Source organism: Panulirus ornatus, chromosome 24 (assembly GCF_036320965.1).
Source record: "Panulirus ornatus isolate Po-2019 chromosome 24, ASM3632096v1, whole genome shotgun sequence".
NCBI classification, from domain to species: Eukaryota; Metazoa; Arthropoda; class Malacostraca; order Decapoda; family Palinuridae; genus Panulirus; species Panulirus ornatus.
In genome coordinates, this window is record NC_092247.1 from 9,381,065 (window position 1) to 9,403,215 (window position 22,151).

General features: G+C 44.3%; 1 protein-coding gene across 19 annotated transcripts in view; it reads left to right on the forward strand.

The window, feature by feature from the left end:
- hth (Meis homeobox homothorax) overlaps window positions 1–22,151 on the forward strand; it is a 576,382-nt gene that overhangs the window by 200,874 nt on the left and 353,357 nt on the right. For 10 of the 19 annotated variants that reach the window (XM_071677162.1, XM_071677160.1, XM_071677169.1 and 7 more), the window contains one exon: window positions 20,717–20,782. The exons of 5 other annotated variants lie outside the window; for them this stretch is intronic. In XM_071677162.1, the coding sequence (XP_071533263.1) occupies window positions 20,717–20,782 (66 nt within the window). The remainder of the gene's footprint in view (window positions 1–20,716; window positions 20,783–22,151) is intronic. 4 more of the 19 variants (XM_071677168.1, XM_071677175.1, XM_071677165.1 and 1 more) reach the window with 2 other exon arrangements.

Genomic DNA, 22,151 nt, shown 5'->3' on the forward strand with positions numbered 1-22,151 from the left:
TTTCCATATATTGGAAACAGTATATAATGGTATCCTTGTCTGTCTATAAGGTCCACTTATACATACACTGATGTGTCGAGCTTTGACTTTCTCGGACACAGCTGGTAGTCCAGTCGTGAGTTCACGTGTGGGTGCATATTGATGAGGACAACACCGTCTTGCTCAAAGGAGGTCACTATGACCTACATTCACACTTCTCTAACTTCGGTCATGATTTTCACTTCATTTATCGTTCAGACTACCTCTATGTAGGGCAGCTGTGTCCTTTGGGCTATTTTATGTTTAACCCTCAACAAGATTAGCAGGAATGATGATGCTCATCTTCCATGTGAAGATCTAATAGCTTTCAGTACGAAAAAACGGAGGACAAATTCATAAATGGTATGATTACGTCATACGCCTGGCAGCTTACTCGGAGGTCGTCTCGCTGGCACGCGCCCCCTCCGAGTCGTCTAGTTGAAGTTGTCATACCGAGGTTCAGGCGAGACACAGTGTTCGTTCCGTGGAATGAATTGTTCACAGGTTATTTGCACCAAACTGAGATATAGCCTCTTCCATAACCCTCCCTACAGGCGCTGATGTTTCTGCATGTTTCAGACCTTTTGTCTGATGCTCATGTTGCATTCCACTTGTGTGACCTGAGGAGCCTTTATGGGTATCCAGGGGTTTTTCTATTCGTAGCTGGCAAGCTCGACTTGCTCCTAAGCGTGTCATGTAATCTGAGAGAAAGATAAAATGGATATCATGAGACACGTTTTGAGGCATCCAACCTTTGTCACTTGAAAAACCTGTGGTTGAATATTCTGATCTCACGTTTATGGTTTTTCCTCGCTGTGTCACGCAAGTGGAAAAATCTTTCCAAGAAATAATCTTTCAGTTTTTGAAGTTTTCTTTGAAAGAATATTCGTCAACGTCTTATGTGATATCCCAGTTGGGATCCAGACACACTCCTTGATTCGAGATATTTACGCCTTCTTTGATTGTGATATTTTTCAAGCTTTTACTTTATATTTCTTTAGTTAATTATGTTTTTTTAATGGATTTGTTCTTTTTCGTACAGGTGATGAAGACTTAGAATATATTTGTTACATGATCGAAAGCTGAATCTCGGGTAACTGGTTTTGCTTCGTGAAGACCACTGGCTTGTTATAGGTTAACCAAGGAGGCATTACCAGGGTTGCAGGTGGGTTATGTTCCATAGGTGTCGTCCGGCAGGTATGTCCAACGCCTTATGATCATGATGGCGTAGTTATACGAGTCGAGGCGGGAGGGAAAGGTGGGGTGTAGTGTGTACGGGTCAGCTGCCTGCGGGAGGGAGTGGAGGGAGAGTGGGAGGGAGAAAATGGGGATATGGAGCGTGTGTCGTCCTCCTTCACGTCCAAACTCCCTGGCAGATGTCACCAAGATGTCACTGGATGTCACCGCGGCCGTGTTATCACATCTCAGATCGTGTGGTGTCGGGTTAGCGCCCTCTGTCTCCGCCATTGTTTGGCGGCCTTGCAATGGAGAGCGTGGCTCCCCGCAGGGTGCCGCCTGCTCCTGCCCTTAAGGTTCATCCTGCCGCACCACCACACAGGGATGCCACTCTTGTGGCTTCCAGGGTACACCACTGTTTTGTTCCTTTCAATGAAGCTTTGATTGCAATGGTGTTAATGATGATGGTGAAAAATAATCCTGGTTAATTGCTTGGCTGTTGGGGCTTTGGTCGCGGGCTGGGACAAAGACGGACGTTAGGAGGCGTGGGTGCCCTTACCGCGCCTATTGAACAGTGCCGCCCCGCCATATACAGGCGGGAGTGGGCAGCCGCCGGTCATGCCGCCCATCTGTGGTACCGGAAGGCACTGGGTCTCACCTCCAGCTGCCCCCAGGATACGCTGCCTCTCCGGCCTCCCTCAGGCACGAGGCCGACCTTCCTTCCGTATATCTGAGAGAGAGAGAGAGAGAGAGAGAGAGAGAGAGAGAGAGAGAGAGAGAGAGAGAGAGAGATGGGTGGCCTTGTTGGCGGCGCGATTGTCGTCCGCCATACAGACCTCCAAAGACACGCCTTAGTGCTTGTGCTTGTGTCCCTGAGCTTGGCCGAACAAGAGGCAGACAGCTGTGACTGGACCGATCTCCCATCCCCCCCCCCCCCCCCCCCCACACACACACACACACACACACACACACACACACACACACACACACACACACCACCCTCCACCAGCACGCGGCGCCGCAGCGCACAACATTCTCGACACTTTATTTTCACCAACGTGCTCAGAATAAACTAAGTGACTGCAAGAAGTGTATAATCGCGGCGAATCTCTGGGAGAAGTTAGGGAGGGATGGTGTGGCCTGCTGATGGCAGGTGTGGCCACACCTGCTTGGCTCCGGTGCCAGTACGAGTTGCGGTTATGACGGCCACACGTGTGCCACCTCAGGCCCACACGCGCGCGCCACATACCCGACACAGAAAATACCCACTTCAAGGGCTTATCTGCTGTTCCAAGTCATCAATAAAGGCGTCTTCGCTGCACTTAAGTTAGGTTTTTAATTTGTTGAGACAGTTTAAAGGTGTTTAAAATTATCTGCATGACGCCTGGCGGTGCAACCTGAGCGTGTGGCGCCCGGACCATACCAGTTCCGGGCCATTTGCAGGGGCGGCGCCGCCATGCCAGACCTTAGCACCAGCTGGGACGCTCAGCTGATGTGTCGTGCTGATGTACTCATCTTAGTGTACTACCGATGTGCAGGCTTAGTACACAGCAGAACGCGTAGCTGATGTTTTAACCTGAATAGCTCTGGTTTTAGTACCCAGCGAAAGGAGACGGATCATGTGTTCAGCTGCTGTGTCCAATTTAGTGCCCAGTTGCTCGAACCTGAAGTGTCCACCTGACACACTAAGCTTAGATACGTAAATGATGTGTTCAGTAGTTGTAAGCACCTGGTGTGTCTTGTCCATATGTCTAGCTTATACGGGGAGTTAATGAGCCTCACTTATATGGTGAGTTACTGGGCCTTGCTTATTTGATCACTTGACATACCTAATCTGTTGTGTTGATGTGTCCGGCTAGAATTGGCCGCTTTTGTGGCCACCTGATGAATTTTCTTGATCCCTTCTGCAGATGTGACCCGGTTGCATTGCCAGTTGATTTGTCTAACTGATGAAGTGTTCTGTGGATGGGTACCAATCGAATATAGCCAGCAGATGTGCCCGATGGATGGACTCGGGTAATATATCCAGTTGATATGCTCGTCTAATATGGTCAGTTGATGTCCTCATCTGATGTGCCAAGCTGATGCAGCATTCATGATGCTCTTTTATCATATACAGTCGTGCAGTCAACCATTTGGATACTCAGACATCCACCCATCCGTGCACTCACTATCCTGCTCGTCAGTGAGACAGCACACAACAGAAGCTAGCCAAGAAAGTCGCATACAACCTTTACGTATCCATGCTTAGCGCAGATGACGAGATGCCAGACTCGTTATGAATTTTCGTTGGAATATTTGCTCCTTCCTGGCCCGCCAGTATGTTTTGGATGCCAGTGCCGTATGTTTTCAGTCTGTGAAAATTTTGATTATACGTAATTTATGAAATTCTTCAGCAAAATGACATGAACAGTACTGATAAGCGCGGTTGCCTCACAAGACAGAGGACCCAGGCAAAAGAAAAAACAAGGATAGTTACCTCCACTATCAGCCCTTATACAGCAAATTCAGTAGAAGTTGAAAGTTAAATGACTCTTAGAGTGGTAGACAGTGTCTCCGGTTAATATTGAGGGGGGACACCTCATAAGCTGCAATGAATGATGAACAGCTGTGCTGTTTGATGTAGCCTGCAGGTACTGTCAGTCTGTCACAAGACCACCTTGCCCCAGCTGAGCGTCTCCACTACACATGTCAACTGAGCATCGTATACTTTTCGCCAGAGCATTTGTAACGCATGCTTGCACAGGCAGCAATGTGGAGAACCTTATTTCATCTGCTGATGCTTTGAATACATAAATCTTCAATAAATAGTGTGACGCTTTGTTTGTATTGTTAGTGTAAAACAGCAATTAGAATAGTATCAGTATTAGTAGTAGTAGTGGTAGTAGTAGGAATAGTAGTAGTAGTAGCTGAAGGAGAGTTTAAAGCTATTTTGCTACAAATTTTAGTGAGAGAAGCACCAGTAGCGACAGCTGTAGCAGACGGAGGTGAAGAAGTGGCAGTAGTTTTTGTCGTAGTTAAATTAGCCGAAGTGTTGGTAGCTGCCGCAGTAAAGGTCACACCAGTATATGTGGATCACAACAGGAACAGTGGTTGTAGAGTCTGCTACTGTCTGCATTCGTTGTAGTGGCAAAGATGTTTCTTGGTGCCCTTTCCTGGATCAGCAGTCATTGTGAAGGATGCAAGTGTCACCACACATGAAGCCGTAAAGCCTGTCCTACACACATTAATTTGCAGGGTCCAGCTACCATACAGATCCCTGTAACATATCCATTTATCGCCGGAGACGTAACTCGGCTACATATCACCTCCCTCCCTCCCAATCTTCATCGTTGAGACGTATGACAAAGTCTCGGTGATAATCATTAAGATGGATCTGGTAACTGTGTAGCTTCCAGGACTCTCCTATCAGAACCAGTAAGCTAGAATGTGGCTACTTTTTGTGTCGTCTTAGTGTACCAACATTTGCGTTACGTTATATGTACAATGATTACTGATAAAGAACCGATTTGATTTACTATACATCTTACTGTCTGTCCACTTAGACTTCCACACCAGTTTATTATTAGTTATTGTTATTATTGTTTTTGTTATTATAATTTATTATTATTATTATTATTATTATCATTAGTAGTACTGTTAACATTATTCCCTGTGCAAAGGTTCTTTGAAATCTTGAGCACTTTCTCAGTGGTGATCCACTGCATACCTGCTGTGCTGCCTCTCTGGATTTTTACTTTTTTTTCTTCCTGCTGATAAATAATAATGTTATACGAAGACAATCAAAAGGCAGCCACAGTACTATCAGGAAAGGTCAAAGATGAGTCCGATGTGCATGTTTTTATGAAGCATCATATCAGCCAGATACCTTTCTTTGTCATCAAGCCACACAATAGTATCATCGTCCAATTAAAATAAGCTTTATTTCATCTATTATACAGCTGAAATAAATGTCTTTAGGAGACTCCTTTCAGTCCACAGACGTTGCATGGGCGAGGTTAATATCATGGAATTTTGTTGGGTATAAAGACTAAGACTATGGAGGGATAATAGACTGAAGGTAGGCAGAGAATGTTGATGAGTTATGTCTGGATGTCTTGCTGCTCGTGGTGTGTTGAAGGGAACCTTTGAGGAGGTAAACGCACAGGTAATTTATGTATGAGATGATCAGAGTTAATACCTTGTTAGTATTTTATGGCAGCGATACATCAAGACTACTGTATGAGGACCCGCCATGACGATCGTGTGGGGGCTGTGGGGAGTTGCAGTTCATTTCACGAGGAAACCCCAGCACGCCATGGCCTCATCTCTACGTCTTTGATGACAGAACTTTCATTTTAAGCTTTAGAATTTTAAGCAGGGTAGGAAAGACTCTTCAGGTGCCATTTGAAACCTCGTTTCTGTTTCTTGTAGTGGACGATACTTTCTGGTACCACACTACAGAGAGGAAAACTCGCTTGATCTGTCTGATCAGTTTTACGACGTCGGAGTCTAATCAATCATGCGACAGAGACGAAATCTGGACATAATATGACATCCCCGAGTTGGTTCTTGATGCCCTGTTGGAGCCGCCTGAGGTCTCCCGGCCAAAAGGCTAACATGGCGGTCACGTCCCACATAATCATCTGCTGGCATCATCTCGTCCGTCGTTTGACACAGTCTGGGAAATATGTAGGTTATGGAAGGGAGATACCACCTCAGGGGTACCTCCAGTGGGGGCATATTAACCCTCAGGGGAATGCTCATGTGGAGGACATGACTAACATGTCCTGACCCTAGGACTTGCCTGTATTTTTGACGCTGCTGGAGCCAGACTGTGGCTGGAGGAGGTTTTCATTGTTATTATTATTGAATCGTCTGTCCAATGAGCAGTTCTTCAGGATATCTGAGTCACTGGCCTATAGTTTACAATATCTTGTTTCAACTTTTGCTACATTTGACCCTTGTGGTAGGGACTGGTGTACGTGACATTGAGGTCAGTCGTAACAGTGTGGATTTGGGGAGTTATTTAAATCTTTAGGGATAAGATTTTGGCTTTAGGAGATTCCTCATGTACACGAATATATATATATATATATATATATATATATATATATATATATATATATATATATATATATATATATATATATATATATAATGAACCTAAGTTCCTGTTCATCAATCTACATCTAAGGGTAGGATGAACAGCTTGAGCTAGTTGTGAACTGGCTTCCAGGACTGAAGTTCGAACATGGATCACACGATTTGCTGGGAGCAACGACAACCTCTGCAGTAGGATGACTCGTGTATAAAGTTTATATCAAAACAAACAAAGGAAATAAGTGATGGATTGAATCCTTTAAAGAAAAGGAGGAAATCGAACGTGAGATAAGAATACCTGGTGAATACCTTCACCAGGTATAAGACGATTCATGATTCATGATATTACAGCAAATGACATCAAAAGCAAAAACCAGGCAGAATGAGCGGTTGCACAAGCTGGGCTTGAATTCACATGACAATGAATAACTTGAAAATGATAGGATCGCAGTAGGGTTACAGGAAAGGCCATAGGATTCGAACCTAGACACGCAATATTCTAAAATGAAATGTGGCGGGAATGTAGATCACCAGACTCGGGAAAGGCAGTTATTGCAGCCTTCTTTAAGAAGAATGATGGTCATAACGAAAGTTACGAGAACATATTAATATTTCGTGAGTAACAACGATACCGACAGGATACAAGAGTTTCACATCCAGTATTTACTCTGTGGCATAAATGAATAAAATCTTGGGAACGTAACACTAACCTTCACGCCGCGTTCAGAGACCTGCTAAACTCTCTGGATTCCATAGGAAGACGTTGAGTATGGAAGTGCGTGGAACAAGATGAGGGAAATGAATCCATTGAGGTATGTGGGAAGGACTTGTAACAAAACATGATGGCCCATGATGAGGTTATCTACTGGGGAACAGTAAGTGGGAAGGAGAGATAACACGAGACGTAAAGGAGGTCAGATTTTGAAAACTTGAAAATGGTTTGAGATCATAGTGGACCGCAACAAGGAAAAGTCTTATCGGGGTCTATTTTCATAACGTATATAAACATCATCATTTGAACATTTAAATATATACTTTATCGGCAGTTCAGATGATAATATATACGCACGGGACACTACATACTGGCAGACAGGAAAAGGAAAAGATTATCCTCTGAGAGTAGAAAATGAGTGGAGTAAATGCTTTAAAGAAACAAGAATGAAAGTAATCGTAATAAAAAATGGAGGCATAGTTATAAAGTAAATGGACGGGAAATGTAAATGTTGAAAAAGACGGGAGGGAACCTAAGAATATCATTAAGTTAGAATACCTTGGGAATATTATGACTACTGAAGGAGGTGAGAAGAACAGCGTAAGAGAGAGGATTGTGAAGTTACGGGAAGTTTGTACATGTTCCTCAGGCAACTGAACTACCAAATATGATGACACAATGACGGGTTGCATCTCCTATTTTATGTTCTAGATCCTCGTCAAGGACTTCTCACAGCATATTCAGAACTACAAGCTCCCTACCTGTTCCTGGGAAGCAACTAGAGGCCACTACAGAGGGAGTCCATTGAGCCCAGGGGGCTCTGCCGTGCCTCTAAGTCTTCAGAGCCCCTCAGTGTCTCAGGTTACAAGCAGCAGATTATAATCCCTCCGTGTCTCAGACTACAAGCATTAGATTACAAACTTTATGATGAACATCGCAAAAAACCGAAGCGAAAGTGAGAAATTGAACGAATGAGAGAGGAGGCAGCTGTAAAGATTGTGACGGAGGGAATAGAAAGATCCCCAATGAGATGGGTGGGTCATGTCGGACGAATGGACGTCAGCATTAATGAACTGATGGGACGCGGGAGGAAGTGAGGACTGTAGGATGACTTGGGACAAAATGGTGGGGAGAAATATGTGTGCAGGAGACTCTTAAGGGAGTGAAGGTAGCCGCCATCGGCAGAGCTCAGACGAAGTGGAATTTTACGGGGAGTCGCTTGGAGAAGTTCCCACGATTTCTGAGGCAAGAACTATAAAGACATCATAATATATATATATATATATATATATATATATATATATATATATATATATATATATATATATATATATATGGGCCTTTCTCTTATACAATTTTTTTTTCCATAGAAGAAAAAACTAAACTTTTCCAGGCCCAGGGGTCGCTGCAGGGCCCCCTGTTTTCTTCGAATTTCGCAGCATTTTTGGTGTTTTTGGCCTGAAATGCTCTCTACGTATGGGCTGCTTAAGGTCGGGTTTGATTTGGGTAGGAGCGAGCACTTCGTAGTTTGTTGGGTCAGTCGGCCAGACGAGCCATGCTACATTTTACTGCACTCCGGAGGAGCGACGCGGCCAGTCTGGAGGGAAGATCTCCTCTCTGCTGTGTTCTTTCTCCCTACCTATCGTCTGTACGTTTCCGCCTGACGCGTCCTGCTCTGTTGCACCAGCGACGTGTGGCATAGAAGGGAGAGGTATACTCGGATGTCCTCGAAGGGTCAGGCTGGTGGGGAGTGTGTGTGTGTAGTGGCGTGAGCTCTAACTTGGCAACGCTGGCCAGCCAGAACTCGTAAACCCGCTGGCGACTTAGCAGGGAGGCGCGCATAAAAATTCATCATAAAAATTAAGTGGATTTTAAAGTGTGGGACATGTCGTTATCCCTGTAGCATCACGACTGTGGGCTGTAGCGATCCTCTTGATTTATCTCCTTGTTAAATGTCTTCATTTCAATTGGCCGAGATGGAGGGACCTGAAAAGCATTTTGAGGCGGAAGACTCACAAAAACCCACATGGCGACTGAAGTGGATGTTTCTGAAGTGTGTCACTTTATCCCCCCGCTGGGGTGAGGGAGCAGATGGTGGGGTTGCAGGCTGGTGTGATTCCATCTCCTTCCCACCTTTATCTACCTTGATATTGATGCCATACTAACGCTGGTGCCACACAAAAACATATTAACACAGGTGTCAATTTTACAACACCAGTGCCACGTTAATAACACGGGTACAACACCAGTGCCACGTTAATAACACGGGTGCAACACCAGTGCCACGTTAATAACACGGGTGCAACACCAACATCATAATTCGGGTTATGGCGTAGTAGAACCAACATGAAGACATTACTTATGGTGTGACGCTAACCTCACTGGCGCACTACCTTTATTGATATACTATCAGTGAAAGTACGTGTCATGGTGTTTCCAGTTACCTGATCATGGCTGTTATAAGCCTTGCATAAAAGCAGGTTTAAGCGCCCAGTTATGGCTGTTCTAAATTCCCCATCGTTGCCTGCCAGGAGACTCGGGTGCATCGGCAAAGCTTTTTAACATGTTCGTTCTCAGCTTCTCTGTTATGGGAATTTAGCTCCCCATTAAGGTTGTCTTAAACTTTCTATATTTTGTTTTAAGCTTTCATAATAAGGGAGTCCAGGTTCCCCATTATGGTTATTTTAAAGTCTTCGTCAGGTTCAAGTTCACCATCACGACAGCACGAAGCTCTCATTTCAAGTCCTCCCCCTTGATTCGTGCGTCATGCCTTCTGCTTTGTTCCTTCTGAGCTCTCCATCAGTCATGGTGGCCCTCGGTACCCCATACCAAGGACTGTAGTAGATTTACTATAACTGTTGTAACCAATTCATCGCAGCGGTTATAACCGTCTCTTTTAGTTGTTTCAGGTAACGCACCATTGTGAGTAGCAAGCCTTCTGATACCATGGTACTGAGCGCTTTATTATGATGGTGTATGGTATTCCTTCCTCATGGCCTCAGATGCCCCATCACAGTTGTTTCCGGTGGGCCATCATAGCGCTTTACAGCCCCCCCCCCCCTGTCTTCTCTACAGTTGTCCCATCTTCACGTTTCCAGGCTCTGCTCGAGACCTCCGTGGCGCCGCTGGAAAAGGGCAACCCGAGTTTTCCAGGGCAGTTGAGGGCAGATAAAGGGCCTAATGTGGCGTAGTGTCTCCCGCCGACCCACATGGGGGGAGAGGGAGAGGGGAAGGTTGGACATGCCGGGGTGAGGAAGAGGAGGAGGAAGAGGTGGTGGTGGTGTAGTTGTGGTGGTGATAGTATGCTGATAGTGACTGTGGTGGTGATGATGCTAATGATGGGGAAGCGGTGGGTTTCAAGTGGTAGTGAAGTGGCGATGATGCTTGTGGCCATGTTTCAAACAAATGTGTCAGTAATGGTTTATGGGGGTTGTGGTCGTGAAGAAGATAGTGAGGTAATGGTAGAACGAATCAGTATGCTGAGACACATGGTACTGAAGTAAGGTATGGTGAGGGTGGCAGCAGAAATGATGGTGGAGATGAAATAGAGTAGTGGTTTTGCTGAAGAAAGTTCAAGTTGCGGTGGAGGTGGGGATTGTAGTGATGGTCGTAAAGACTGACAGTTGTGAAAAGAAGAGATATGCTGATGTTGGAGTAAGTGATGGTGGTGGAGAATATGTTGTCGATGATTGTAATGTTGAAGATAATGAAGAAAGAGCAAGGATGGGGAGTCCAGAGGAGGTAAAGAAGAACAGGGAGATAACAATAGTCGCAGCAAAGCTCAGACAAAGACGATGAGCAAGTCGCACAAAATATTAAGATAGGAAATGAAAATAAGATGGACGATAAGATATCAGTAATCAAGCAGCAGTAAAACGTCTGTTGATGCATCGTAACACTGCTGCTCACTGTGTCTCAATCAAACTGATCCTCAGTGTGTCTAACACTGATCCTCAGAGAGTCAGTAACACTGATCCTTAAAACGTCCTAGTAATACTGATCCTTAGTGAGTCAGTAACACTAGTACTCAGGTAGACTCCAGCAAGGCTGTCATGTAGTGTTGCCAGCCTAATGTGCGGCAAAATAGAAAGGCTCAGTAGTGTGATGAAGACGACGTTCGTAATATGTTGACTTAGATAAAGCTAATATAGTGTCAAGAGAGTGGGACACTGGTGGGCCATGGCTCGTCTTCCCTTCGTCTCGCCCACCCAACCTTTCAGTCCCCACCAGGAGGACCACGTGGACTGAACCAGTCGGACTTCCCTCCCCTCCTCCCTCCCTCTCTCCCTCCTGTCTTGGTGGCCAAACCCATCATGGGGGGTAGGAGTTGGGGGAAGACAAGGTGAACCTTATGGGGTGTATAGTCTTCTTGTTTACTCTCTATGGGTTATTTGAGGTGGTTTCTATGGCGGCAGCTAATGGGATTACTTTCTTAAAGAAACGGTTCTGTTGCTGCTGTTAGGCTCTGGCTGATGAAGGGGACTCCTCCTTGCTCTCGTACTGGGCCTTCCTTGATCAGTAGATGGAAAATGTGATTGTGTAATCACCTGCAATAGGATGAACATGTATCTACTCGATCAGCTTCTTTCTTTGTCTATAAGATGACTGTACTTTACAATCGATCTCTCTCTCTCCCTCTCTTCGCTGGTTCTTCTTCGTCGTAGTCGTCTTGTGAATGTCCGCACTTGGGAGCACCCCGTCAATGCCATGCAAAAGTCCTCAAAGTATTCAGGGAGTCTTTGGTTTATTTCCTCTCCAAATGTTCTTGCATGCGTCATGAACGTCTTTACGCATGATATATTTCAGCATTGGTGGTGTGTGCATGACGCTCGGTAGGAGGCTTGGTGCAGCGAGGTGGTACGACCGTCCCTTTGAAGGCTTCCCACACATCCATATCCCCCCTCCTTTTCCACCTCCTCCCTCTCCCTCTGTCCCTCCCTCTCCCTACCTCCCCTCCCCTTCCCTTCCAGCCACCCATCCTCCTCCTCTTTTGTTGCGTATTTGTTCATTTTTTTGTGCTGTACCAAAGGCCGAGTCGAGCTTCCAAAACGTCTGCTGATCCACTAAAATGTTTTGAGTTGAGTTCCTCGTCCCCTTGAATGGCCAGGTCGAGTTCTCAAGGAAAATGCCAGTAGACGCTGCCAAAAGAGTTTTATCTTTGGACGTTGCTACCGTTAGTTACTGAAGACTGTGATGTATGTATATATATATATATATATATATATATATATATATATATATATATATATATATATATAAAAGATTTGCATTCATATTACCATCACAAATAAGTGTTAAATGTATAGATGAAAAGGTAAAGTTTCAAGTTATAACTCCCAAACTTAATTCATTATTGATTTTGTGTATTGATATATCGTGTTTGCGTAACTCTAGAACTAAGGTAGATAGTGATATGATGTATGAAAGGTTTACGAATATACCTTGGAAGCTGAAGGGCTCTGTAACATTCATGACTGTCTTGCTTAAATGTAAGATTTCGTCATATCAAACTACTGCTGCAGCGACCAACTTTGTGAATGTCTCTGGGTCTCCTCGTAACCTTGTGTGGAGCCTCCTTTGTAGAGGATATTTTCTTGAAGGATCTGCTTGAAAAAAGAGAGTCTGGGCAGCTTTCAGTGTGTGGTAATGAGGTACAAAAGGGAGGTATCCGATGAGAACTCTTAGTCGTACGGCTTTTGAATTTTGGAAGTCCCGTCTGGGAAAACTCAGGGATGAGTGGAGATACTGTCGCTATTTTATCTAGTATTTTTATTCATTTTTTTACCGAATAATTCCTGAGCGTAACAAGAAAAATGATATCGTTGTCGTATAGTTGCCACGGTTTATGTCTAGCAAGTTTGAAAAATAATTCTGTGTTTTTATCGAATAAAACAGATAATACTGCTCAAAAGTCTCTGCTGGAAAAGGCTGCAAGTGATATTATCAAAGTTATTATTTGATGTGTCTAGGAACAGGTTTAGACAAAGGTACAATATTTTCTTTTTCATCTGAAGGGGTTTAAGGTCCCTGTTTTCAGTCTGAGACAGTGGAATAAAACCTTTAGTACACCAGTTCCAAAGCTAATATTCTCTTCTATAGCTATTTAAAATATGTCATCAGAAAATATTACTTTTTTTTCGTACACAAAGTCCTTTATCCTTTGGTGTTTAATTATAAAGTGAAAGGAATATTTATTTTTTTTTTTCTGACTTACTAAGAAATATTCTGGCTAATGGTGATCTATCAAGGGTACCTCCCCTTCCAGACGTAACCCAGTGAGTGTTGTTGTTCAGTATTTACTGTAGATGTACCACAATGCCGGAATGTGAGGGTCTCCGACACTGAGACCGTGGAAACTATCTTTAAAGACTGGCAGATGCCAACCACCGAAATGGTCCCTAATCTTACGTTCTGGATCGGAGCGTGCGAGTTGGAGGTGAGGTCTGAACACTTGCGTATCCTCAATGTATATTGTGTGGGTAACGAATGTGCCATCTGGAAAACCAAGGCTGTGCACCGCTACTTGCAGACCGAACTAAGGTAATGAAGCTCTTCGCGTTTGAGTGAGCGCAACGAAGAATTTGTCCTTAAACGATGGACTGTGACAGCTAGTGACAACTCTGGCTACACAACCAGGACAGATTTTGGAGTGTCCTTTAGCGAGCGACAGTGGGAGGGGGGAGGGGGTAGTAACAGAGGGGGGGGGTTAGAGAAAAGGGAGAGGAGGACGAGGGGGGGTGGGGGGTTAAGGGATCAGAACCGCTTCTAATGGGATTTAAACCCAAATGGCTGGATTAACGTCAGGTTTATTGGTTATGAAATTTTTTCGTCGTCACTGCCATCATAATCTGGTTTTTGGTCTCTGGTCAGCCGGGTTCGCGCATTCCAGGGGCCATGGTGGTCCCCCCACGGACCCGCTACCGCCCACAGTTTTTCTACGTCTGCCATTGTGTTCATGAAATGATTTATATGTGAGCAAAGTGATGCCGGGGATGTGTTCTCCTTGGTAATGGGGCCAATCGCCTCTCCCTGTCCTGGTTTCGCCGATGGACCAGTGCTGAGCTCTTGTATTTGTGACATATACACCTTTATGTTGGTGACATCTGCACCTTTGTATTGGTGACCTCTGCACCTTTATACGCATTTGACACCTACGTATACTTTAGGTCAGTGACTTGGACATCTTTAGGTGTGCAACATCTACACTTTAGGTAAAGAAATCTTGAAGTCTGTGACATTTACATCTTTGGGTCTGTGGGATGTTTATATTTGTGTGTAGTGTAGATAAGGTTTAGGGTTCTGATGTCTACATTTAATGTGATTTCTGCTCCTTCTGTCGATAAAGTCTACAGGTCTGTGACATTTTTAGCAACGACGTTGTTAGCGAACAGAACTCAAGAATTTCAGTATGATCTGAAGAAATATAGGTCTTCGCATTCAAAGAGGTTTACTGTGTTGACGATATTACAGTATTATATCTTCGTCCTCGACAGATATGGGATTTTGCAGCGTTCATTGTGGGATACAGTAAGCATATTGTATCGACATGTAGTGGAAAAACAAAAGTTTTATACAAGAAAAACTTATATAGGAAGTCCAACGGTGTTTCCGACACGAGACATGATTTCAGATCATAAATGAGGAAATGTGTGATAGCAGTTATGAGGAAATAAATCGAAAGGTTTCCTCATCACTCCGGTTACATATGTTGAAACTCCTCCTCAGAGCTACATCGTCTGAGATACTGGAGGAACTCTGAAGACATGTGGGCTCGTCAGATATCCCCTGGGTTCCATGGGCTCCCTGCAGTGGGCTCCGGCTGCCAGTGGGGCTCCCAGGAACAGCTAGTGGGCTCCCGTCGTCGCTCCCAATCCTGGCCACAGCGGGTTACAGCCGCGGCCCCGGGAAGAGGTTTATAAAGATTTCTGTTTTGAACTTCTAGGCGTTGTATTGTCCCGGCCCCGTCTACCTCGGCCGGCTTTGTGACTGCTGGCTTTGTGAGGGAAGGGGTAGTCTGAGGGAGGGCAGAGAGGGAGAGTAGAAGGAGGAGAAGAGAGGTTTAAGCTGCCGCTGAGAGGAAAAGTAGTTTTGGAAAAGCTAAACGTATTAAGAGGAACAGTCAAATGATTCAACCGAAGGAATGTGAAAAGGATTGAAAACAAAAGAGGAAAGATGATGGAATGCAAGGTATTGGTAGCTAATGAAATGAAGTAATTATGTAACAACAAGTATCGAGGATCCGAAAAATAAAAGAGATTAGGAAGGGAAGGAACATCATGACAAAAATGAGACTGGACGAAAATCAGGGAACAAATTTGTCTTTAACGTTAGGAGGGAAACGCGTTCACCGGGAGGTCAAAACAAGAAGACAATAAACAAGGGCAGCAGGAGGGAGCGGAGGAAAGACAGAGTACGACTGGAGACAGTATGGCATATAATGTAGGTAAAGATGAGAAATGAATAACGAGAATGATGAGAAGGTTATTTCTTTGTTGAATCTACAAAGTAGATGATAGGTTGGATACTGAGAACTTTCAGAATGAGAAGTGAAACCGTTAATGATGCTGTTCGAAGCATTTGTTTCTCCCGGGCTACTACAATGATGTTTGTGAACACCATCAGTATAAAGCAGGAGAATCTGCTGAGCTATAAAGTATCCAGAGGTGCTTTACTGACCATATCGATTCGGGACAGACCAAGAGTTCTAAATAATGGAGTGCGCACACGAAGGAATCATCATAATGGACAAGGAAAATACTGAAAGGCATAGTCCCCGTTCTCTAACATAAGGATGGTTATTGCAAGGATGACTAGGTGGCAAGAATGTGGCGTTTAATCTAGTAGAGAGTAGAGAGATGTCCGTTGAAGTAGGAAGGAAGGTAGCGTCAATATTAGGGGTTCACGTCTGTCTAGACTACTGTTGACAAGCATAATGGGAACACTCCTGGACTTACAATAAAAGAAGCTGGACAGGCTCCTGAAAGGTATATCAGACCAGCTTATATACGCAGTATAATATATATGAAAATGAGATCTGTCGCTTTCATCACTCGGGTAAACACTATCCTTACCAAGAAGTCTCGATTGCGAACTTAGTTGCGTGGGTAGAGACAGCCCCCTGAAGCCAGCACAAGTTATGCTTTATGTAGAGAATGGATCATTGAACAAAGAATTCCCGGTAGAGGTCATACAGTAGAATATTATCAGTATAAAACAGTGGGAATCAGTTTTACTGTTGATGATGGTTATAAAATGAACGATTGTCTCATGTTCAAAAACACGTCTCATAGCTAATAACGATAAAGCTAATGTTATGGTAATATTCTGACGAGGAGGAAAGATTGTGCCAAGTAGACAAGCACCAAGTAAGGTGGTGGTAACCTTGGTGAGCAGTAAGGAGGTGGTAACCTTGGTGAGCAGTAAGGAGGTGGTAACCTTGGTGAGCAGTAAGGTGGTGGTAACCTTGGTGAGCAGTAAGGTGGTGGTAACCTTGGTGAGCAGTAAGGTGGTGGTAACCTTGGTGAGCAGTAAGGTGGTGGTAACCTTGGTGAGCAGTAAGGAGGTGGTAACCTTGGTGAGCAGTAAGGTGGTGGTAACCTTGGTGAGCAGTAAGGTGGTGGTAACCTTGGTGAGCAGTAAGGTGGTGGTAACCTTGGTGAGCAGTAAGGTGGTGGTAACCTTGGTGAGCAGTAAGGTGGTGGTAACCTTGGTGAGGAGTGAGGGAGAGATGATGTGGTGTGGGGAAGGATGAAGGGATTGTTGTATGTCAACAGAAGTGATAGAGGATATGTAGAGAGACTTCCGAAGGGAAGGGGCCCATTGAGGGAGGAGGGAAGATAAAGGCAAGTCATAAGGTAAAGATATGTGGGGAAAACTTGCTGAGTTGGATTTTTTTTGAGAGAGAGAGATTTAAGGGAAAGAAAACGAACTGTTGGAAATGGGAAAGAAAAACGGAACGAAAGAAGAACAGAGATGGAATGTGGGTGCGCTCGGGTAAGGGCAAGGCTGTCGAGCAAAAGAACTTATAATACGATTTTATTCTCCGATTAGTTACGCTGATTGGAGGTGGCAGGGGACGACGTTTGGTGGAAGCACTGAGTAGAGATGGGAGGGAGGAGAGAACTGGCGGTGTGAATTGGCATCAAAGAGGAATATCTAAGAAAGATTTAACGAAGACTGGACGTTAGTCGTAGCGATAGATATACTTGATGTCAAGGTGTAGACATTCATTTCCCGAAATGAATGCCTCACTGAGTGGAGAGATGAAAACACATGGTCAAGAATAAACCTTATTATGAATGCATGCCAATAGATAGATAGGTGGATATAGATAGTAGATAGATTGATTGATGGGTAGATAGATGAATGAATGAAATAAGTAAATGGATAAATTGACAGACAGATTGATATAGATATTTCATTGTATCTCAGACTTGTCTTCTAAAATCGCATTGAGTTGCTTTGATAAAGAAACTTCAGTTTGATTTCATTCTTAGGTACAGTATATCAAAACCTAAGGTGTGTTTGTGACACCGTACATACCTGATATTGCTTTTGGCCACCGCTGATCGATCTAGGACCTTACCAAACTTTACGGATACCTTACGATGGTTTAGGGTCTTCCTGAACAACCCTCAGTTCGGTCTAGGACCTTACTTTCCCTTGCGTTTGGGTTTACTAAGTCTTCTATCCCCACAGCTGAGTCTGGGACCTTTACCTTACCATTCGTATACACAACCATGGTTGTGTAGGTCTTCTACTCCCCATCTGAGACCAAGCTGCCGTCACATTGCGTATATTATACATTTTAAGTGTGCGCTAAACCGTTCAAGCTGTGTCTATACGCTTTCTCTGTTCTTAACCGTTCAAGCTGTGTATATACGCTTTCTCTAACCTCCTTGAGCTTCACTAGTTTTAATGCACTTTTAAATTACCTCCAATTTTCTCTTCCCTCTCCCGCAGGGAGATGAGACATAAGGAGCGTTGTTTCTCTGCCCATCCTCTCTCTCTCTTTTATTTAGGGCAGTGACCCCTCACGCTTCATTGGCTCCAGAATATATACGAGTCATCACAGATGTCCTGAAATCTTTTAGAGGTAAAGAAAAGTTGAGATCATAGACATGAAATGTTTTATCATTTTACCTTGTCTTTGTTGAAGATTCGCCAGGTTCAGCTCAGGTGCTGGCCCTTCTGATGTGCGTATTATATAACGTTTTGTTTTTAGACAATGTTTCATAGTTGTATGAAATGAGGTTGATATTCATTTAAAGGTAATGAATCGCGAGTGTTCTTTTCGTAGATGGTAAGATGGTTTAGAAAATTATTTAAGACTCGTTTATGGTGAAATATATACGATAATTGTAATGACGATTATAGTGGATGTGATTATGAAACAGAAAAACATTTGGAGATTTGGATTTACGTTATGTAAACTGAGATGAGCTTTGACGACACTGGAATATACTGTAAAGGTTCTCGGGTTAACGCGAAAAGACAAAAACATCTTAGGCTCCTGGAGTAGGGATCAACACTTTTTCATACATCTGCAGTAAAGTAACTTTCGTAAATGAATGAAGAAAATTGATGAATGAATAACTTTTGCATGATTGTCATCTACTGTATATTTTTACCCGTATTTGTAGTGATACCTTGAAAGAGAGGAGCCAATATTAGAAAGACAGTCACATATAAGCATAACATGTAGACAATATTATGAAGACGAAGTTGGTGTGAGGGGCAGGATACGAAGGGATGCAGAATATTGGAGAGAGAAGTGAAAATTTGATTGAAACTGTTTAGAAAGAACGATGAGTTAGAGACGCCAAGACCGGAGAGGGCTGATAGTGAGGTATTGTGTGGCGACGCTGAAGACAACCTCACACCACCACCACCACCGCCGCCGCTGCCACAGGCGACGGCCAAGGGAGAGTGCCAGCTGTCTCTCTCTTCCTTTCACGTCGTCATTCCTCTCCCTCGCTTCTGTCATCTATTTTTTAATGTTTCATCCTTCATTAATGTTTCTGTATTTTCCTGCATCTATTTCATCTTTTTCATCTCGCTCTTTTCAATGCATTTTCTTGTCTTTTCCGTTTCCTTTTTCCCCAAATTTTTTCTTCTCTTTTTTTCCCCCTTCCTCTTTTACCCCCCTTTTTTTTCGTTGTGGGTTCTTTTTGTCGCCATGTGTAGCTCCACTTATCGCTCAGTCAATCTATAAACAGACTTCACCGTACACTTACCAGCCCAGAAATTTATGACCTATCGAAAATCCTATGGACGACCTTGCTTTAAACGGCCTCACCCCGCGTCCTTGGGTCGTGAATTAAGTATACTACCAAGACGACCCGGAGGACGACTCGAAGTATCCTTTTTTTTTCTCTTTCCCTTTATTTAACTCCTTCTCATTAACCTCACTCCTTCTTAACATAGTCTCCCACACTGAACAGAGGCTTCACTCATCCACGCCCTTCTTGTCGAACTCAAACACCCTTTCCTGATCTTCACTATTGTTCCATGAGGCTCGCCCAAGTCTCACTTTCCACTCCCGGCACCATATCCCCGTTAACCTCAGTCTTCTCTCTCTCTCTCTCTCTCTCTCTCTCTCTCTCTCTCTCTCTCTCTCTCTCTCTCTCTCTCTCTCTCTCTCTCAACCTCATCTCCTCATATCAGCTTCACTCTTCCCCCCTCCCCCTTCAGCCTCACTCGTACACTCATTTTCATTCCATTTCTCACCCCACCACTTCCTCATCTACCCTCCTCACTACGAGATGACGTGGTAGTGGGGGATGGCGAGAGACGCGAAGAGGGAGAGGGAGGAGGAGGAGGGGGTTGTGAGGGGTAGAGGTGATCGTTTTTGTGAAGGGGTTAAAAGCCACCCTCCTCCCCCGAACCGATTTAACCCCCGCAGTCGGATTGGCTTTGTTGGCGTGTGTTTGTGTCCGTCCCCCCCCGCCGAGTGTTTGTTTGTCCCAGCCACTGAGCCGATTGTGGCAGATTGTGGCAATTGTTGGCGGCTCAGAGCCCGAGGGAAAGGAGCCTTGTTACGGGGCCCAATGAGTGCAAGGACTCCTTCTGGCTACATTATTGGGCTTACTTCATGGGTCTGCACGGGATGTGCTAGTCCAGTAAACGAGGCGGCTTAAGACGCCGACTGTAGCTAGTCAGAAATAATTTTTTTTTGCTGTGTCCATCATCGTGGCTATCGCTCTGAGCCATGGGAATAACACATATACATATGATGGTATTAAATGAATTGCAAATTAATTCAGTGCCCAGTATGGCCATCAGTATAGTTATTAGTAAGGATAGTTTAGCTTCCTAGTATGATTTTCACTGTCGAAGTAAAGTGTAATGAAGGTAATGTTGCACAACAGACGTGGCAGTGATGAAAGATACCTCACATATACGTGGCTGTGTGTATGTATATTCGTTGATAGACAAGAAGTTCCTACGAGTTGTCTATAGCTAACGCAACCTCGCAGTTACACTAGATAGATTTTCATTTTAACCGTATAGATTTACTTGTGGAGGCTGGGTTATACCAAGAACTGACTATAGGATATACAGGTAACTATCAGGAAATGCTTATAATGGAAGCATAGATAAAGGCCATAGCTTAGAGGAATGAGGTTACCGTTATAAGATCTAGTTTTCGAGGCTAGTTTATATTTAGTACTGATTATAGTCTTTAGTTTAGTGTCTTTGTCTTGGACTAGTTAATCGGATACTTAGTGTTTCTCCCTCCTGCAGGTGGGTCAGATCTTCCGACACTAGCGCGAGGGCAAGCGGACGCTTTAGGTAGGTGTCAAGTTCATCTTAACCGTTGCCTCCCCTCCGTAGCCTCTATAGAGTATCATCACTGCTCTCGCTATACTCCGCCTGTGACCGTCTGAGTATAGCACCCCCTGTACTACAGCCAACCGTTTTCTTTACGTAGTTACTGTATATGAAAGTAGAAGTTGACCTTATCTTCTCTGTTGCCCTGTTCATGACTTGCCTTTACCTATGCTCTATTAGAGATTACTAACATCATATCTATATTTTCTCTCCTGCACTGGTTACACATCTTATTTATTTTCGTTTACATTTTCCTTTCTGTAACTTAGCCTTTTACAGTTTTAGTTCTATAATTTTTCGGCTTTTTCTTCTTCGTTTGCACATCATAGACATTTAATGAATGCAAATCCCTTTTGCTTTGTTCAAGATATATGTGCACTGTTCTCATGTTGTGTGTCACTTGTACAGTGTTTGGGTTATTACCGAAATTTTTGTTGTGGTTTGAACATTATGGGAATTTCTCAGTCGTTAACAGATTCTGTGCTAGAATGATACATTTTGTGTTACGTAAGGAAAATACAATTAAATTTCCCGTTACTCGCCATCTGTCGTAAAGTCATACTCTCATATCCTTTTTTATTACATGGATTATTCCTGTTTACCGGTACATGGCAGTTATAACATGCCAAACATGAATTATTTATATCTTTTATGATTTTCTTGAATTATATTTAAGTCCGGTGAGGAGCTGAAGAACCGTAGATAGTTCTTTGTTTATATTTGTATCTGTGTCTTTACCCCGTAGGAGGTTTGGGTTGGTCTTATGCCAGCCTCTGCTCGCGTCCGTGTCGCTCCCTCCTATCCTTGAGACCAGTTCTTGCCCGCACAGCCACACTCTTATCCTTAAACCCATTCACTGTGCCCCCTCTCCCGGGGAGCCACCCCCCCTCCCCCTGGCCATGTCCATCCCCAGGGAGCCTGGTAATCCGTGGGCAGCTCCATGTCGGACACCCTCGACCCCCCCCGGGGGCCCTTCCTCTACCTCACTCACTGGCAACGGTTCCTCCCTACAGCCTCTCCTCTCCTTCATGCTGTGAGCCTCCCCTTCCACAGCAGTAAGGGCCGGCTCTTCCAGCATACTATGAGCTTCCTCTCCCGCCATTTTATGGGCATTCCCTTCCACTGTACCGAAGGCTTCCCCTTCCACCAGACTGTGAGCCTCTCTCTCTCTCTCTCTCTCCCACTGTTGAGTCTTTCCTCTTACTGGTCTGTAAACCATCCCTTTCACTTCACTATGACCCACCCAGCCCACCATACTGTGGGCCTCCCCATCCCTTCCACCAGGCTATGACCCACTCAGCCCACCATACTGTGGGCCTCCCCATCCCTT